General features: G+C 42.7%; 1 protein-coding gene across 4 annotated transcripts in view; it reads right to left on the bottom strand.

Annotated features, from left to right (window-relative positions):
* Positions 1–17,495, bottom strand: part of LOC147897983 (RNA-binding (RRM/RBD/RNP motifs) family protein) — a 56,313-nt gene that overhangs the window by 18,022 nt on the left and 20,796 nt on the right. For 3 of the 4 annotated variants that reach the window (XM_087380791.1, XM_087380792.1, XM_087380793.1), the window contains exon 4: positions 9,425–9,522. In XM_087380791.1, coding sequence (XP_087236917.1) covers positions 9,425–9,522 — 98 coding nt within the window. Of the gene's footprint in view, positions 1–9,210; positions 9,279–9,424; positions 9,523–17,495 lie in introns of all 4 variants that reach the window. The other variant, XR_015541695.1, reaches the window with a different exon arrangement.

The following is a 17,495-nucleotide window of genomic DNA, read 5'->3' as shown; positions in this document are numbered from 1 at the left end:
CACAATATACGTAGATCTGGGATTTTCCATTGCAAGTACGTATATTTTCTTGACTAAACAGATACATAGTAGCACATTCTAGTTGCTACAACTACACACATTCTAGCTTGCACTCGATCTAACATTGCCATTGCACTGTAGCTGCGTTGCCATAGAAGACATTTGGACCTCCAGTCATCTATAGTCATGCCTGTTCATTTCACTAGAGAATACATGCAAGATTTACTCACAAGGATTACTGCTAGTTGTGTAGATTGAGTGGGTTGCTCTTTTTTTGCTTGCTCTTATGACACTCGCATTGCTAATGAGTGGATCATCCACTTTGAGAGCCTGTCAAATGACTCAAGCTATAGAGCTTATGGAATAGAGATAAGCTACAACATGGTTTGCCATCTCTGCCTTTTCTCTCTTGCAACTTGTTTGCTTGCCTAAATTTGCTCATCTCACAAAAGCCAAGTGAAAGAAAAGCTGACTGCATATCGTGAGCGTAGGGACAAATATGCCAGCCATTCTATGTATCTGTATTACATTACAGTCCTGGGCTTTTATTAATCTATGCAGCATCTATGAAGGATGTACAACAGCATGGAGGCACCTTGGGATGCGTGCCAAGCTAGAGAAAGAAAGAAAGTCTATTAACATCCACTAGAGACCAAAAGGTCTATGGGACAGCAAGAAACTCTCTAGTACATCCGCTTAAGGGAGAGCACATGGCAGCTCCCAAGGAGTACAAAAGCAACCCCAATTTATTTAGAGTACCTACATAATAGTCTGAAAGAGTTATCAGCCATACATCAGTTTAAAACTGGGAGTCTTTTGGTTTTGATTTAAACTCTTTGATTAGAGCTACGCCTTCACGATAAACATCCTTTCTCGCAGCCTTGACTTTAGCTAATTCAGTTGCCTTACTCTTAAGTTGAGCTTGTGTGAGCTCCTCAGCTATCCATACTTTGGTACCCTTCTGCTTGTAAGATTGTCGAAGAAGCTTGATCCGCATATCTTTTGACTTCAGTGTAAGGATTGCATGACCTTTATAGTGTGTCATAGAAGCTGGACTGGATTCGTCGTCATCGTGCTCATCATCATCCGTCCATTCAATGTTGGGCAATCCTGCTTTTATCTTTGTCAATATTTCACTACATGTGTCCTCGACTTTGTACCAATCTTCTGAGAGTCCCTTTGTTCTAATCTTCAGCGCATTATCACATCTAGCTTCATGTTCTTTAATCTCTGCTTGAATATCAGACAGACTTGCTTTGGTGTCCACTTCCACAATCACTTCTTTCTTAACAGTTTGTACTTAATGTGAACAAGATCTTTGATTGTAGAGACTAGCTGCGGGGTAGGGGGGGAATCCTTACAAGATTTTACAGCCTCATCAATTACTGCCTGCTTACCAGGCCCTTCCAGAATGTGAAGTCGAGCCTTTACTTCTGTCAGTTCCAATCGTAGCTCTCTCCAAAACGCGTGACGTGAGATACCCCAAAATGCGTGAGTGAGATAGATAGATAGGCGTGATAATCCATACTCTATGGTTTTTGCCTCCAAAAACGTCTAGAAGGGTGAAGGAGGAAAGAAGCATGCATGAAGGATTGCCACATGGCCTCTCATTAACCAATGAAACAGTTGGTTTGCTCCCCACATTAAAGTCCTAACCCTCCTAACCAATGAAACGTTGGTTTCACCTTGGGCCCAATAATTAGACTCCTCTTAGCCTTGCCTTGACCTAGCATTTGGGCCTAGTGGGTGCACTTCAAACTGGACTAGGTACTTCTAGGAAGTTGGCGCTTCCTCTAGGCCAGTCCCAAAATGTCCACGGGTTTAGTTGCACATTGAAATTCACATCCCCGTGACACGTGTTGTGCATCCCTCTGATCCCAACATTATATTCCGTCATGGGAGGCACCATGGCAACAAGGTAGTGGATCATGTAGTAGCCCCACCTGTAGTGGGAGGGTGGCAGCACGTGGCTATGCCTAACAGACACGTCTGGTCTGGACCAAGTAAAATTATTGGATACCAACGAGTGATGCACCACGTACGACCAAATGGGATAGTTATACCATCAAGCTTGTCCTCATCAGACAGCATTCCAAGCAAGTCATCGTTGGCCATTGCAAAAATCCCCAAAAAAATAAAGTGCCCCACAAATGTTAAAGCCTCAAGGCCATCACTGCAATGAGTTGGTTGCCCAAATATTTGACTGCAAGTTGCAAATGTCAAGTGAAAGATGAAAGCAATGCTTAGCAAATTTGAATGCCAAATGGACTGCTCAACACTGAGCCAAATGCAAAAAACTATCCCCAAAATATATCCTGCAAAGTCTGACTGTAAATTTCTCCAAATCTCTCTCCAAGAAAACCCCATGCCAGCCTCAAATTCAAAGACAAATGTCAACTCAAATTTGCTCAAATGTACCTAAAGTGGTAGTCTAAGTTATCATACTCACCAGGTGTAATCTCTTTTAAGTTTCAACTTTAATATAAGTAATACTATTATCACAGTCATTGTTGGCAGTGGTCATTGGTGGTTGCAGTCATTGCACAAGCAATTGGTGCACAAGGAAACAGATTTTCCTTGGTTTTAGGATATACCCAATGCACTTGGACCAACGCACAAACCAGACTGCCAAAAGCCCCAAATGTGACCCAAAAATTTGGGGGGAAAGAGGGTAAATTTTGTCCAAGCACCAAATGTGCAAGAAATTAGATAAAAGCCTCAATTATAGAGAAAAGCCCCAAATTTTGGGTGGATATCCCTGTGTTAAAAAGAGGCAAATGCTCCCAATGCCAAATATCACTTCAATAGACTGCAAACGTACCAAAAGCCCCAAATTTTGTGACACACCTGACAGTCTGAAAGTCAACTTACTTGATTGTCTTGCAAATGCAAGCTCCAAGCAGCAACAGCCTATAGCAAAAAATAGCAACTGAAACAATGTAAAAATTGGTAGAGACTGGGCCCAAAATATGTGTTACAATATGAGCACAATCGTTTTCTTCACATGGCTTCGTTACCGAGGACTCTCGACTCTGTGGAAGGGTTAGGAATCATAGTCTTTGGTGTGCAGTGAAATCGCAGTTCTAAAAGTAGACCGCATACGGCTATACAAACAAGTCGTATGGAGGAGAAATCATGTAGCGATTATGCACCTGCCCTAACAAACTTCAGCAAGTTTTGGTGATGAAATCAGCAAGAAAACCTTGAGAAGCGGTCGGGGGACTATTTTACAGCTCGTTAGACCTTCTCCAACTTGACACATCTCGGGCTTTGGGGGGGGGGGGGGGGGGGGGGATCAACAGTTTCCCACCAAGACCCAGTTCTATCATGACCACAACTGAGGATATCGGAGCATGGTCTCATCATCAAGCCCCAATACCTCGAGGCTAGGAGAGTCTCACACACCTTGCGGATTGCTATCGGACAAATACGAGTCTCGTCCCACCAGTTGCTGGGAGAAGGGCCGACATACCTAGAGAGCAGTGGGTCTGTAGACTATGCACGATTGGGGAGGTCGAGATTTTTCTATGTGTTTGTCCGGCCTACTATGAGATCCGAGAGCGATACCACTGTCTCTTTCAGGAGGGGCTCGGCTTCGGATCACTCACACGACTAATACATTTCCCCGACCAGGTTTGCATTGGGCTCTACCGAATTGAGACACGGAGACACAGAGATTCCCTTGTGCGGCCAGCCAAAGATCAGCTACAGTCGATGCCTCAAGACACCGAGCTAGACCAAGCACAGACACGCGTCACTGATTTTTACGCATTCGAGCCAACACTAGATGAGATTGAGGGGGAGGAGCTCGAGGAGACCAGAGCACTATGGATCAGCAGCAGTGAGCCCCATCACCAAGATGTGGCTGGACGAGAGACACGGAGACCACACACGACACGTGGGGTGACCAAAGCACCGACAATTGAGGTTTGACCTATCTCTGCCGTCCTCAAAGGGGACCGCCAAAGATGAGGCATTACTCTCAATGTAGCCCATCGGATACAGAGATCCAAAAGAGTGTGCCCCCTGCCACTACGGGTGACAGTCCGATAGAGACATAGATACCTGAGCTCTTTGCATCACATCAGAGGGCCATCAGGGGAGCCAGGTTATATAGAGCCTCCACATGTACTTGGAGCTCTGATTCTGAGCAGTACTTGATTGCTCTTTTTTCCTATATATTTTGTACTAACTACTAGCTTTTTGCATTCTTAGCACTTAGCACTCAGCAAGGGCCTCAGTGAGCCCTTTGCTTCAGCTCACAGTGGCTTGTATGGGTTACATATATCTTGTATCTTCTCCCATAGACCCGCGAGGTCTCCTGAAGATGTTAATACACCTTTCTTTCTTTCTTGCTTTCGCCAACACTAGTCATTTATTGTTTGCACCTCTCTCTCTCTCTACACTAGTACAGACTACAGAAAGAAGTTCAACCAACAAGGTTTGAGCATGTCAACAGACACATTTTTCCTTGTCTATTATTTCTGCAACAACCACCCACAAGTTCCTAAAACGTAAGTGGAATTATACTATGGACAAATTCAAAGAAGTATGAAAAGACAAATAAGTCTCTAGCAAAGAATTCAGAGTTGTAGATATAAGCTAACTATCAGGTATAGCTTCATCAATGTTCAACAATGTTCATCTTTGGCAATGGGTGGGCATGGAACGACACAAATTGCCACTGTTGAACTCAGGAGCATCACATCATAGGTCAGTTGTGTGTAAGAGTGTATGGTGAACGAGGAGCGACTTCCATGAGCATCATAGCCAAATGATGTGAGCATGGAGCTAGTCAAAGTTTGAGCTGAAGCAATGGTTTACTATTTTGTTCAGTAGAATCTGGGAGGCTAGCTTCAGTTCCTGTCTAAGCTTCTCCTTTTTGTTTGTTCAGCTTCATCATGTTCTTCCCTTGACCCTAGTTCTCCCTCCTGTTCTTGCTGGGTGGTTGCCCCCTTGTTTTCTTAATCTATTACTGGATTGTATATTCCCGGCCTAGATGATAATTGTTGCAATTAGTAGAGGGTTGTCCCAATCAAGTTACTTCAACTTCGACTTCAATTCAATTATGTGCCCTCTTGAGGGCTAAGAGCTGTCTTTCTTTTGCTTCAAGATAAAATTATAACTTCCATTGTCATTCAAAGTTTATAAACCTAGATGAATCAAGGAGCATTCCCAAACTCATCCTCTAAAAACACAACATAGTGCAGTTTCAATCTCACGATAGTCACTCATAAGATTGAAAACCATAAACTCCATCACGCAGAGCAAGGACTAGCTACTATGACATCCCCATTGACGTCATCAGTGCCCAACAGTGGGTGTAGACCATAGTATAAAAATATGCTCTCACACATACAAATCCACACACCCACACATACTGGAGCATCCATTTATACAAAGTCTTCGTACTGAGTTTCTGTCGGCACTCGGGAGGTGAAGGGCAAACTCAGCCATGACAAAGGCTAGCACTAAAAGAGAAGGCTAATCAAAAAGTAGTCCAAATCTCTTGATTCAAGCTACAACTGCTTATGAAAGTCTCTCCCAAACGAGCATCTAAATCTAGCTGAGAGGGCAACGCACCATTTAAGATAGAAAGAATTATCGCAATACTAGCAGGCCGTAACTTGGACGAAAACTTCACAAGGTGAAACTTGCACGTTCGCTAATACAGCAGAAGCATATACCTAGATGAATCCAGGAACATATCCAAACTCATCCTCTAAAAACAGAACATAGTGCAGTTTCAATCTCACGATAGTCAGTTTGCTTGTCACGTCACCCTATTTTGGTTCCTTTTTCCTTACAAAAAGTTTGTGCTTCAAGGAAAAATGATATATTCTGTTGTATCTCAGTTCTAACGCCTAGCTAATAAATTGATGGCTACATAGACCTTTCAATAAGCTATAGGCCGATGTGTATATGTCTTTTTGCATTCTTAGGGCTGACATGACTTATAGTGTAGCATGCATCAACTGGTGCATTCTACGTTGGAATTTACACATCGTAAACACCATGTGAAAAAGTCTCTCGCATAAAAATCACTATTTGACTAGTTTTCTAAAGGCCACAGCTACCAAATTGACAGTGGTCATGAGTCAAGGCATGTATTATATGAAAAAATATATGTTAAGCTTGAATTAAGATGCTATCGATTAGCTCAAGTAGTAGGACCAAGTAACTCTACCTAGTTGCAAAAGCTAGGTTGCTAAAGAAACGTGCTCAATGTAACGAAGGTTGATCTAATGAGGAGTTGGTTTTTACAACCATTTTTATAAGTGCAATGTCTATGTCACTACCAATACATTCATATACCTTTCTAAGACTAGAATATATCCAATCATACAAATTCATATTTTTGTTGTTCTAAAGTCTGAAATTCTACAAAGAAAATGAAAAGAGAAGAAAAATGAGGTAACAAAATTTTTGAAAAACAAAAAGTAGACATACTCAGCAAGCAAAGCAACACTTATGTTGTCATCAGTGCCCAAGCATAAGCAGCTATACTGGGTTTCTAAAGACCCACAGAGTCTCTTGGGCAAACCAAGTGCTTACTAAAACACACCAAATAAACAAAAGAGAAAGAAAACATGAAATAAAGAAGAAAGGAAGAAGGTGACTAAGCAAAAATAAGCAAACAAATCAAGAAACAAAAACAACCAAAAAACGGGAATAAAATCTCTCCTCTCTCTCTCTCATGTAGGAATCAAGAAAGAATTCACAGAATGAATGAATTATTTAAAACAAAAAAAACCAAATGAACCTTTTACACCTATGTACCGCTTCCTACAAAGATGCAAAATTACATTCCTGACTTAGAAAGCACATGCATACTCAATCAAACTCTCTTTTGAAACTAAAAGAAAAACGGGCTGTTTAGCTCCCGCTTTTCATTTTCAGCTTATGTTCAATCATTTTAAACATGCTTACGGCCGAAATACCATAGATATAATGTGTAAACCACTATATTCAGGTTGTTCACGTTTATCATATATATCAACCTCTAATCCTCCGATCGATTCAGAAAGTCTAAGATCTAGGAAACACAAGAATCCCCTCTTCAAATGCAATCCAGTTCACTAGAGTCACGAGGATAGATTCTTTCTCCAAAAGCACAAGTGTCTTTGTACATAAAGTCTTGAAAGTCAGGAACGTCTGGTACGAATAGATCATCTATAAAACGCCTAACTTGGATAAGCTTATGTAAAATGATAGGGCAGGTCTTGATAGAAATAAAACGTTGCATAAACTCAAATTCATAAGTGAAAAGATTAAAGTTGGCTAAAAGGACAGCACAATTAGTGCCCATAGGGATTCCTATAATTTGTTGAAACAAAGAATCACCTTTTGTGATGTAAAGATTATCTAAAAATCTATCCAAGAGCAAACACTTACGTCCTTTGTGTATATTTTTTTACAACCAATGTCATTATCTTTATTATTCAGCCACAAAATGTCAAAAAATAAAGCTGTTTTCTCAACTTTTAGCACTTTGTACCTATCTTTGTCAAATCTCAGCTTAATAACTTCAGCCATTAGCTTTTTTATTCTAAACTTTAGATCTACCAGCTCGATCTTTGTATAAAGAAAAGTAAAATTATAGGTTTGGAGGAGAATAGGAGACTCTTTTTCTTGAATTCTTTGAGAGGAATTTAAAAAATTTACAATAGGAATCAATCCTACAGAGTCATTTAAAATGCAGCTTGAATGCAAGGGCACATCTGCCTCCTTTAATACGTCTCTCCAAAGTTCATGGGCACTAGGCAACATGGCTTTGAAACACTAGCTTAGCCATTTAGAGACATCTGTTAAAGTAGTCTCACAAGCAGCTGCAATAAATCTTGGCTTTTTTGGAGTTTTGTGAAACTTTCAAGCAACACAAAGAAAAAGGATACTTGGATTGCAAACCCACCCTGAAGACTTGCAAAAACTCTTATGTTTTGAGATCAAATCCTTTAGAGAAACTAAGGCTGGAACCTAAGTTTTGGCAAACGAGTTCACTTCTATCAGAAGACATTCTAAGTAAACTTATTGCAAATAAAACAAAGTTATGGGAACATTTGTCCATATAAGATATGACAAATTTCCTATGGAATTTTCAAAGAAGACTTTCATCTTCTTTAGAAAGATCGTTACTTTGCTTTGAGCAATTAACTGAAGGAATGACTTCTAGTTTCAAAGCAACTTTCTTCAAAGTCTTCCCTTTCCTAAACTTTCTTCTATGTGCACAGCAACTTTGAGATTCCCTTATCAATAGCTTTTAAAAGGCAAGATTCTTTTTGAAGAGTACAATCAAAATTTCGCTCTTTCATGAAAAGGTCCCTTAAGTTACTGGAAACCAAAATTGAAGTATCAGCTCCGTGACTACATGTCCTAAATCAACATCAATAAAGCTTTGGAATCTCTTACTTTTACAACAACAAGGTTCTCTAAGGATAGAAGATTTTGGATGCTCTAAAAGCCTTTTACCTATCTCTCCATAGTTGAAAGCCTTTTGTCTCGAAGTTTTTACATACTTCCAAATTCTTCTCACATTACCTCAAGAGACTTCAAAATTGAGTTCAAGCCTACCTTGTCAAGAGAAGGAGAAGTAAAAATAGAAATCAAGAGTTCCCTATTTAGATAGAGTTCTTTGCTTTGAAAGGAAGCTTTTAGTTTTAAGAAGCGATCCAACGAAGTTTTAACTTGTATATAATGGAGCTTATTTAGCCAGACTTATGGGTTCAATATAGAAGCAGAATCCTATGCCCAAATTATGTAGACAACTCAAAGTAAAGGTGCATCAGACTCTTCCTACAGATTATGTAAAAAAGAACAAACCACAGTTGCATATGCGGTCATCCCAATGGTTGTTGACTTTACAACCACAAATGGAGAGCAAAAGGAAGCCTCAAATAAGGTGCTTAGTCTAGTGTTAGTTTTACAATGATGAATGGAGGGCAAGATGAAACCTCCTTTCAAGTGTCTAGTCTGTATTTAAAGAGACCATGCACATCTCGTATGCTACATATATGCTTCAGCAACCTAGGAAAGCCCTGGTTCGCATGTAAGATACTAGGAAGAACAACATGAAACATGGACAAACTTCTCAGATGTCTCTAGCCGCTTTTAAGGTGGCATTACGATCACAGCCGGTAAAACCAGCAAGGCACACTTGGCATATAGGTGTATTATGTTTAAAAGGCTTGTTCAGGTGTGCAATAAACTTACGCAGATAGTCATGGACAACAACTCCCTTGAAAACACCCCTTGTATTTAAACTTTGGTTGGATCAGCATCTACACAAAAACGCCCAAAATGTTTAAAAGCGTTCACAAAATACACCCCATGTTTCTTAATGCTAATTTCTCACCCCCAAAAAATTTATTTTCAAAACCTTTGTACATGTTAACTGCACAAACGCTTCATGAGGAAAATAGCTTACCCTAGCCATATTGAAAGCAGAAAACCTCGAAAATGCCTTCGTCAAAACCTCATCGTTCACCTCATTCCCCAAGTCTCCACAAAACAACCGATAATCATCTGCAAAAAAGTATAAGGTAACATGTTTCATGATCACATAATGACATGCATATGGACGAAGTGTACAAGTCAAGAAAGCATGCACGACATGGTGAGTAGACTGAGGACTGTTAAAAACTTAACTAGTGCAAATGACGTACACACAACATGTATCCTACTTTGAAGTTTGTGGAATATTAGCATGTAAGCTCACAAAGCTGACAAGCAATTGGCAAAGGGGAGGTCTTGTATATCGAATCGCACTGGTTTGGTAAAAATTGAGAAGGAAACCCTTTATGCCCTATTTCTCTATATTGTTTACCATGGCCTTAGGGTGCGAACCTTTAGGCCCTATTTCTCTATATTGTTAACAATGGCCTTAGGGTGTGAACCTTTAGGCATTAGTTTGCCAAAAGGCATAACCAAGACGAATACATCGAGCATTTCTACATAGTGCATACTTGCTTGCTTGGCTGAAGTATGTCTCCTAGTAATGTGCTAAGCATAGTGCTCCAAATCTGGCTGGAACTGATCCAGGGGCTGGTAGATAGCTGGCTGTAGCTAGCTAATGGCTGAATGTTAGCAGAGCACTAGGGCTGCCAAAAAATGTCTGTAGCAGCTTGTTTAACTGAGCATGAAGTATGGAAAAGATGGCTTGCTGTTGCAGGCTGTAGCTGGCTGCATTGCTGAGCAAAGGGGGTGGCAATTAATTGGTTGCTATCAGGTGAAAGTCGGCTATACAGCTAAGTAAAAAAGGGACCAGCAAGGAACTGGCTGTTTTAAGAGAAGAGAAGAGGACAGGTAATGGTGTAAAAAACATGGTGTGAGTGAGAGAGAGAGATACGCTAGGGAGTGAAGAAGTGGTATACAAATGTAGAATCCATGAAGGCTTTCATTCATTCATCAAGTATGTCACGTGGGCGTGAAATTCTAAGTACTTTAATATACTACAAGACCGTGACAACTTTGGTTTTAAAAGTCCAAGCATGGGCTTAATAATGTGTAATTAAACGCGGCATGGTGCCTAGCACATAAGCGTAATCCCTAGGCCCAAAGGCACTCCAAGGGATTAAAAGAGTGGTTGTTGGGAAATGATGATGTGGCATTTTTAATGGGCCCCCCTAGAGGGCCATGTACCTTCAGTGGCCCCCCTAGAGTTCCAGGTGGCTCTAGTACCTTCTACATGCTCCTTTGCCATTCCTGGACCTTCTTGGGCCTTCTAAACTTCACATGTGTGGTTTTCTCTCTCATCTTCTCCCTTTGTTGAGATTTTGGACTGGTTTTTCAGCCTCCTTCAGCTGAATTCCGTTTTTCTTCATAGCTCCTCACCCGTTTGGATTCCTCGACTTCCGTTCCTTTGCCATTCCTCTACATGCTCCTTTGCCATTCCTGGACCTTCTTGGGCCTTCTAAACTTCACATGTGTGGTTTTCTCTCTCATCTTCTCCCTTTGTTGAGATTTTGGACTGGTTTTTCAGCCTCCTTCAGCTGAATTCCGTTTTTCTTCATAACTCCTCACCCGTTTGGATTCCTCGACTTCCATTTGGCCCAATGGCTTCCCCTCTGTCTCCCCTTCGTAGTGATATGCTTTTCCCTCCGTGCGTTTGGTAAAACGGGCAGAGCTGAGCGGTTCTTTTGCTGGTCGAATTTGCCAAAGTGGCTTTTTCTAGACCTTTTTGCTTCTACCGCCTCCTGGGCCTCTCCTCTTGCAAAGCTACAGCTTTCTGTTGAATTTCGAGTGGTCCCACGCGCTGGTTGACTGGTTTTTCTCAGCTTTAGAGGACCTTCCAGCGATGAAACTTCTCCAAAACCTTCTCAATGCAAGCCTCTCTAAAGCACGCTTCTTTTGAGCCCAAGAACTCCCATTTCTTCGCGACACAAGTGCTTCTTTTCGCATTTTTCAATGGAATTCTTGCTGGTCGGCTCTTGTAAATGCTCTTTCTTCATGCCTTTGTACTCCTCTTTGGCTGAGAATGCAATTGGGCATTGGCTACTATGTCCTCTTGGCGATTGAGGACTTGGTTCGAGTTTTCAGGGCTTGGTGAGTTGTGATTTTGCTGCTCCAATTTCTTTTTGCCATAAGCTATTGGTTGGCCTCGTGTGCCGCCTCTTTCTTGGCTCACAGGTGCCCAGGCAGTGCTACATGAGTCATTCTTTGGTTGGGTACTTTGCTGATTTTATTTTGGAGCTTTGAAAAGCTTTGTGAATGCCATCTGGAAACCACTCAAAGAGAGTGCAGCTGGGGTGCAGTGTGATTGCATCTGGACAGCCAATGGAATTGCACTCATAAAAGAGAATGCCTTTGGGTTGAGCCTATGGGTTAAGTGCACTTATGTGATGGTGTTCTATGCTTGAAAGCCTTGCGAAGGCTTAGTGAATTAGAGCTGCGTGCTCAGTTGCAGGGAAGGTCTCCCAGATGCAACTTGTAATCATTTCACTATGAAATATAAAGAAATACCGAAAGGGGCGCCACAGTGTTTGGGGCCAATCAGGTGCACTTGTCTATGTTTGTTGAGCAGGGGCATTCTAGCCTCCATCCCTTTTTCAGTGGTTTTGTTTGTGAACAAATGGGTAAATGCCAAATGGTTATCATGCAATGGTTAATGGTTGTGATATATGCTTTGTGAGCTGTAAATAAGTGCTGAAGTGATTAAAGGTTTAGTTCCACTGCCCTCTGAGTGATTAGAGGCCGGTTTCAAAGTATGACAAGACAAGTGAACTACAAGCCTTTATATAGGCTAAACACTCACACACTTGCACCAAGTGCATATGGGATAAGTCCCATAGTGACACGTGGCACTCACACATGACTCACGCTAGTACTAGATCTCCTAGTACTACACACCAAGCATCACATCAACAACTCTTTGGCTATGATATCTCCAACACCCCCCTTCAGAGCAAAGATTGTGAGACCCAACATGCAAGGAGTAGACCAACCCCCCCTCCACCGCAATACTGCAAAGAGCAAGTCCAACTATCCAACACCTCCGGTGTGATAGTGACTTCTCAGTTAGCTTGTGGACAGCATGGATAAACCATCACTCGTCACCCCCCCCTACTCGGAACTGGGTGGTCAATACCATCCAACCAAAGTTAAAAACAAAACATTCATTTTTGGGGGACAACCCAGGGCAGAGTACCTCTTATTGACTCCAAATGCATTCAATTTAGAGGGACAACTCAAGGCGGAGAACCTTTATTGACTCAACACAAACACACAAAGAGCTAAGCATCATCTAACTCCTCAGATAGGAATAGATCATGCAACATAGAAGATGAAGCTTCCTGCTCAGGTCGAGTAGATGTAGCATAAACATTCTTGAGCTTGTTCTCCTTAGCTAAAGTGGTGAGGTCAAAATGATGAAGCAATTTGTTGACCAAACTCATACCAATAAGCATCAATGCTTTGTCATGCTGCTCATCCCTAGCTAAAGGGAGTGCAGATGAGTCTGCACCACAAGGACGAGGCTCCATACTGTCAAACTGAGGTAGCAAAGGAAGCAAGATGAAATGCATAACCAGCCAATAAAGGAGCATGTCTAGGGCTCTGAAATGAATTAGCAGCTTGAGAAAGGAGTGAATAAACGTGTCCAGCTGCTGTTGGATAACCTCGAAGGTGCCAAAATGCAAACCCTAATGGAAAGCAACAAGAATACGCCTCGAAATGGACAACTGAATGAACCCGAATCAAAAACCAGCAGCTATATGCCCTGAAATGTAGAGCTGAGTGCTGCAGCAGGTCTGGACTCCTCACAACAGCTCACCAGTGACCAGAGCACTCTGAAGTGTAAAAACAGGCTGTCCATGTGGAAGGCAGCTCCCTAGAACAATTCGAAATGAAGTAGCAGGCCTCCACAACTGTTGTAGATGAGCTGGAGGCTAAGAGTGGCTCGAAGGTGGCTGGAAATGCAGCCCCAAGGTGATTTAGGATTTTGAAATGCTCGAGCAGATGACAAAAACACCCGAAATCACCTCTGATGTAGACACCACTTAAAGAAGATGCCGACCAGCAGCACGTGTGCAACCGCCTCTTGAAAAACGAGCAGAAATGGTCACAAAAAGATGCAAAATGAGGGCAGCAAGGATGGCGGCTGTGCAGAAACCCTAAACAGGTAGAAGGCGGCTGTGCAGAGATGGAAATGAGGCTGAATCTGAAGCGGAAATGAGCAGAGCTGAGGCAGCTGCAAGAAGAAGGGCTTAAGCAGAATTAGGGTTTTGGGTTAGGGTTAGGTCTGGAATGACATGGCAAGGTGAGCCTGCTCTGATACCATGTTAAAAACATTGTGTGAGTGAGAGAGAGAGAGAGAGAGAGAGATAGGCTAGGGAGTGAAGAAGTGGTACACAAATGTAGAATCCATTAAGGCTTTGATTCATTCATCGAGTATGACAAGACAAGTGAAGTACAAACCTTTATATACTCTTTGGCTATGATATCTCCAACAAATGGCTATGCTTTGCAGTAAAAAGAAAGAAAGAAAGAAGTTTATTAAAGTCTTTGAAAGACCGAAGGGTCTATGAGACTGAAAAAATCAGATACAATGAGCAAGAGTGAGCAAAGTAGTTGCATGGGGGAGGGGCTCAAGACTGCAAGGCTGCATGTGAGAGAGGGGAGAGAAGGCACAAGCTTGAGGGGCTCCAAGGCTATAGGAAAGAATGAAAGAAAGTAAGTTTATTGAAGTCTACTAAAGACTAATGGGTCTATGAGACTGATAGAAAACCTGATACAATGAGCAAAAAGGGTGGAGCTACTACATGAGCATCCCAACCAACCCATGCTAGAAAAACTGTGTAGGAGATAGTCAATGTCATCATCATTAATATCACCATAGTCATAGTCCTCACACATCATCATTATCATACCAAATACAACCTAATCTGATATACAACACAACATGAAATCTCAAAATATGCCCAGTGACGGACTAGGATGTGCATGCAAAAAGCCCGTGATAGATCATTGTCTATTGTCTAGAAGTTTAGTCTGTCGTGACCTCCTGGCAGTGGCTCTACGTCTGACAAGTGCCACAATAACCCCTGTCGCCGTACCTTGGGTCTGAACATAGATGAGATGTCAGCTAGTGTGATATGTGCATCTCTCCTCTTTCAAATGTGCCACGTCTCGATCTCGTGGTCTCTACCTCGCTTGCTATCCGTGATCAAGGGGGTAGTATGCTATGGCTGGAAGAACTCCGTGATCACACTCTAAGATGAGTTTGATAACACCTCTTGGCCCTGTCTCTATGTCGGACCGCCTCATGAATGAAAGCGCAGAGGCACCTCTACTCTGGGTATGAAGAAGTCTGAAAAAGGGCCCGAAGCCGTCTCTAAAGAGGCGTGGTATCGTCCACGAATCTCGAAGTAGACTAGGCAACGAAAGGCAAAGTGATTCTCTGACTCGATCTCATGTCGATCACATAGTGTGCAATACGACTCTCTCTTGGGATGCCCTCCACTCATCCAACCTCGATACGGAGTCGGTGGGACAAAACATGGGACTGCCCAATGGCAATCCTAAGTGAGTGTGGTAGGTGGAGCTGAGTGTACCCTGGCGGGTCAATGACATCCTCCTTGGAGATGCGTAAGCACTGATCCCTATAGAAGCTGAGCTTCATAGGGACCTCTATCGGTGCCAACCAGGTCCTGAATGTGTGTAGCTGTAAAAGATCCTCTCAAATGATCTGGTTCAGCTCGTCGCCCCGAAACGAAACAAATGGGGCATCAAGGGTGGTAGCCTGTCTATATGGAAATAGTCTCTCGAACCATCATCCTAGCATGTGTGTGCATACCAGCATCTCTGATCACCCTAAGCTGCTGATGCCATAGAAGAGGACAGCACCAACCAAGGTAGTCTACATCACCCTACAGTACAAGAGCCTTGGTCTCGCACGCGGTATAGGTAAGTGATAGTCTAGAATGTCGCATCTAACTGCCATAGACATGCCCCGAACTCAGCTTGAATGATCTGATGGGGAACTAATGGCTTACTACAGATCATCTGTGTAGCAAAAGAACCTGTAATCTCTCCACTCGAGTCCACTCTGTATAGGAGAGATCTGGCTCCTAGCAAGGGCCGCCATACATGCCTGCAGGTCGGACAAAGGAGTCAAAGAGGAGAACCTTGGTCCGTGGGTCCTAGAAGTGTGAGTGGAAGCACAAGAGAGGCGTATCCTGTGCTCAGGTAGGCCTGCATCGCCGAACTCATCGTGAACATAGGGCCAAAAAATAGAACCCCAAGGTATGTGTATGATGAGATAATCTCAAACCAGTGGCCTATCAAAGGTCAAAGCAACAATAGACCCTATGCTTCCGTGCCCTGGCCTCCTCTATGTCACTCTTGAGTGCAAGTATGTAGTCCATTGTCCCGTAATCACATTGGAGCCCTGCCTGCCCTGAGTCCCCTGCATAGCGGCATGTCAAGTACTGAGGCATATATCTTAGACATGACATGCCCGATCAATGGTCCTGTAGTTTTCTAAGCTCATGGGATCCCCTACCTTGTGAATAGGTGTGATGGTGTTGAGGGTCCATGTGCGTGGAAAACCGAGGCAAACTGCTTCATTGAAAAGCTTTGCTAGGATCGAGGCTAGGATATCAATCCAGTCTGCAACTCAGTGCATAAACCCTTGTGATCTTTCACTCGACCATTATAAAGCTTCATTATTGCGTCATTGACGCCCCCCTTAGTGAATATAGTGCAAGAGATGGGTCATGGTGTGTGCGAGAGATCAAAAGTGGGCTCATTGGGGATGTCATATAATGTGCGGGCATAGGTGTGCCAATCTGAGTATCTCTAGTTTCGGTGAACAAAGACTCGTTTCTTCCGATGGACTAGATGACGGTACTCCGCTCGGGAGGCCATGTTTGGTCTCAAATTGTTGGGTACAAGAAGCAATGGAACGGGAGTGGAGTGCGGGAAGCAAACAACAAGCTAGAGCAAAACGTAGTACTGCTCAAGTGGATAAGAGGAAAATACAAAGGGTAGCCTATATGGCCCCCAAGTCAACCATATGGTTGACCAAAGAAGTCAACTCATAGAGTTGACCTGACCTACAAGGCTCATACTAGGGCTAAGTGCTAACAAACCCCTGCATGGTATGGCTGAAGTATCCTATAAATATCTCAGGAATACCTAGAAACTACATCATGGTTGCACATATTCGTCCCAGAGGGATATAGCAACCTATGATATGTACAGAGTGATCCCTCACATAACAAAAGAAGCCAAGTGTAAAGCATGTCGAAATGCCTCAAACTTAGGCCGCGGTAAAGCTTTTGTGAAAAGATCTACCAAGTTATCCTCGGTGGGAGCATAGGACAACTGGATGTCTCCACTAGACAATCGCTCTCGAACATAGTGATAGTGGACTTCAATATGCTTTGTGCGCGCATGAAACAATGGGTTTCTAGCAACCGCCAAACACAAGATCTGCAAGTAACTTGTGAAGCCAAACGCACTCTACTATAGCTGTGAAAGCTACTCTGTACTCAACCTCACAACTAGATGTGGCAACTATAGGCTGCTTCTTGCTGAACCAACACATGCATGAAGCTCCAAGCATAAAACAGTTGCCGCTGTGTGACACCCTAGTGTCGTAACATCCTGCCCAGTCGCTGTCCGTGAATGCATGCAAAACAAGTGGGACCTCTGAACCACAGAGTAAACCCAAATGCTGGGTGGCCTTCAAGTATCGAAAGACCCGCTTCACTGCTTGCCAATGCTGTGTACTAGGCTTGTGCATTTGCAATAAACCTCCTATCTTCTTCTATTCAATAGCAGTGAAGCATTCACTGTATTAAGCTCAGTTACACTCTGATTTCATATTTTGCTACTCTAAGCCTTGAAGATAACACTAATATGCTTGTCAAATTACATGCAGATCCAGATGAAGACGCATAACATAATACAAGGTGCTAATCTATGACGGCGAGAGTCAAATGCAAGCTTCAGCACCCTGATTGAGGAATTCAAGGTGATGCCACTCGACCCTTTAT

Source organism: Dipteris shenzhenensis, chromosome 10 (genome assembly GCF_047967505.1).
Source record: "Dipteris shenzhenensis isolate YYH24624 ecotype China chromosome 10, Dip_SZ_1.0, whole genome shotgun sequence".
NCBI classification, from domain to species: domain Eukaryota; kingdom Viridiplantae; phylum Streptophyta; class Polypodiopsida; order Gleicheniales; family Dipteridaceae; genus Dipteris; species Dipteris shenzhenensis.
The sequence above is the reverse complement of the archived record's forward strand: the minus strand, read 5'-3'. Positions and strand labels throughout refer to the sequence as shown.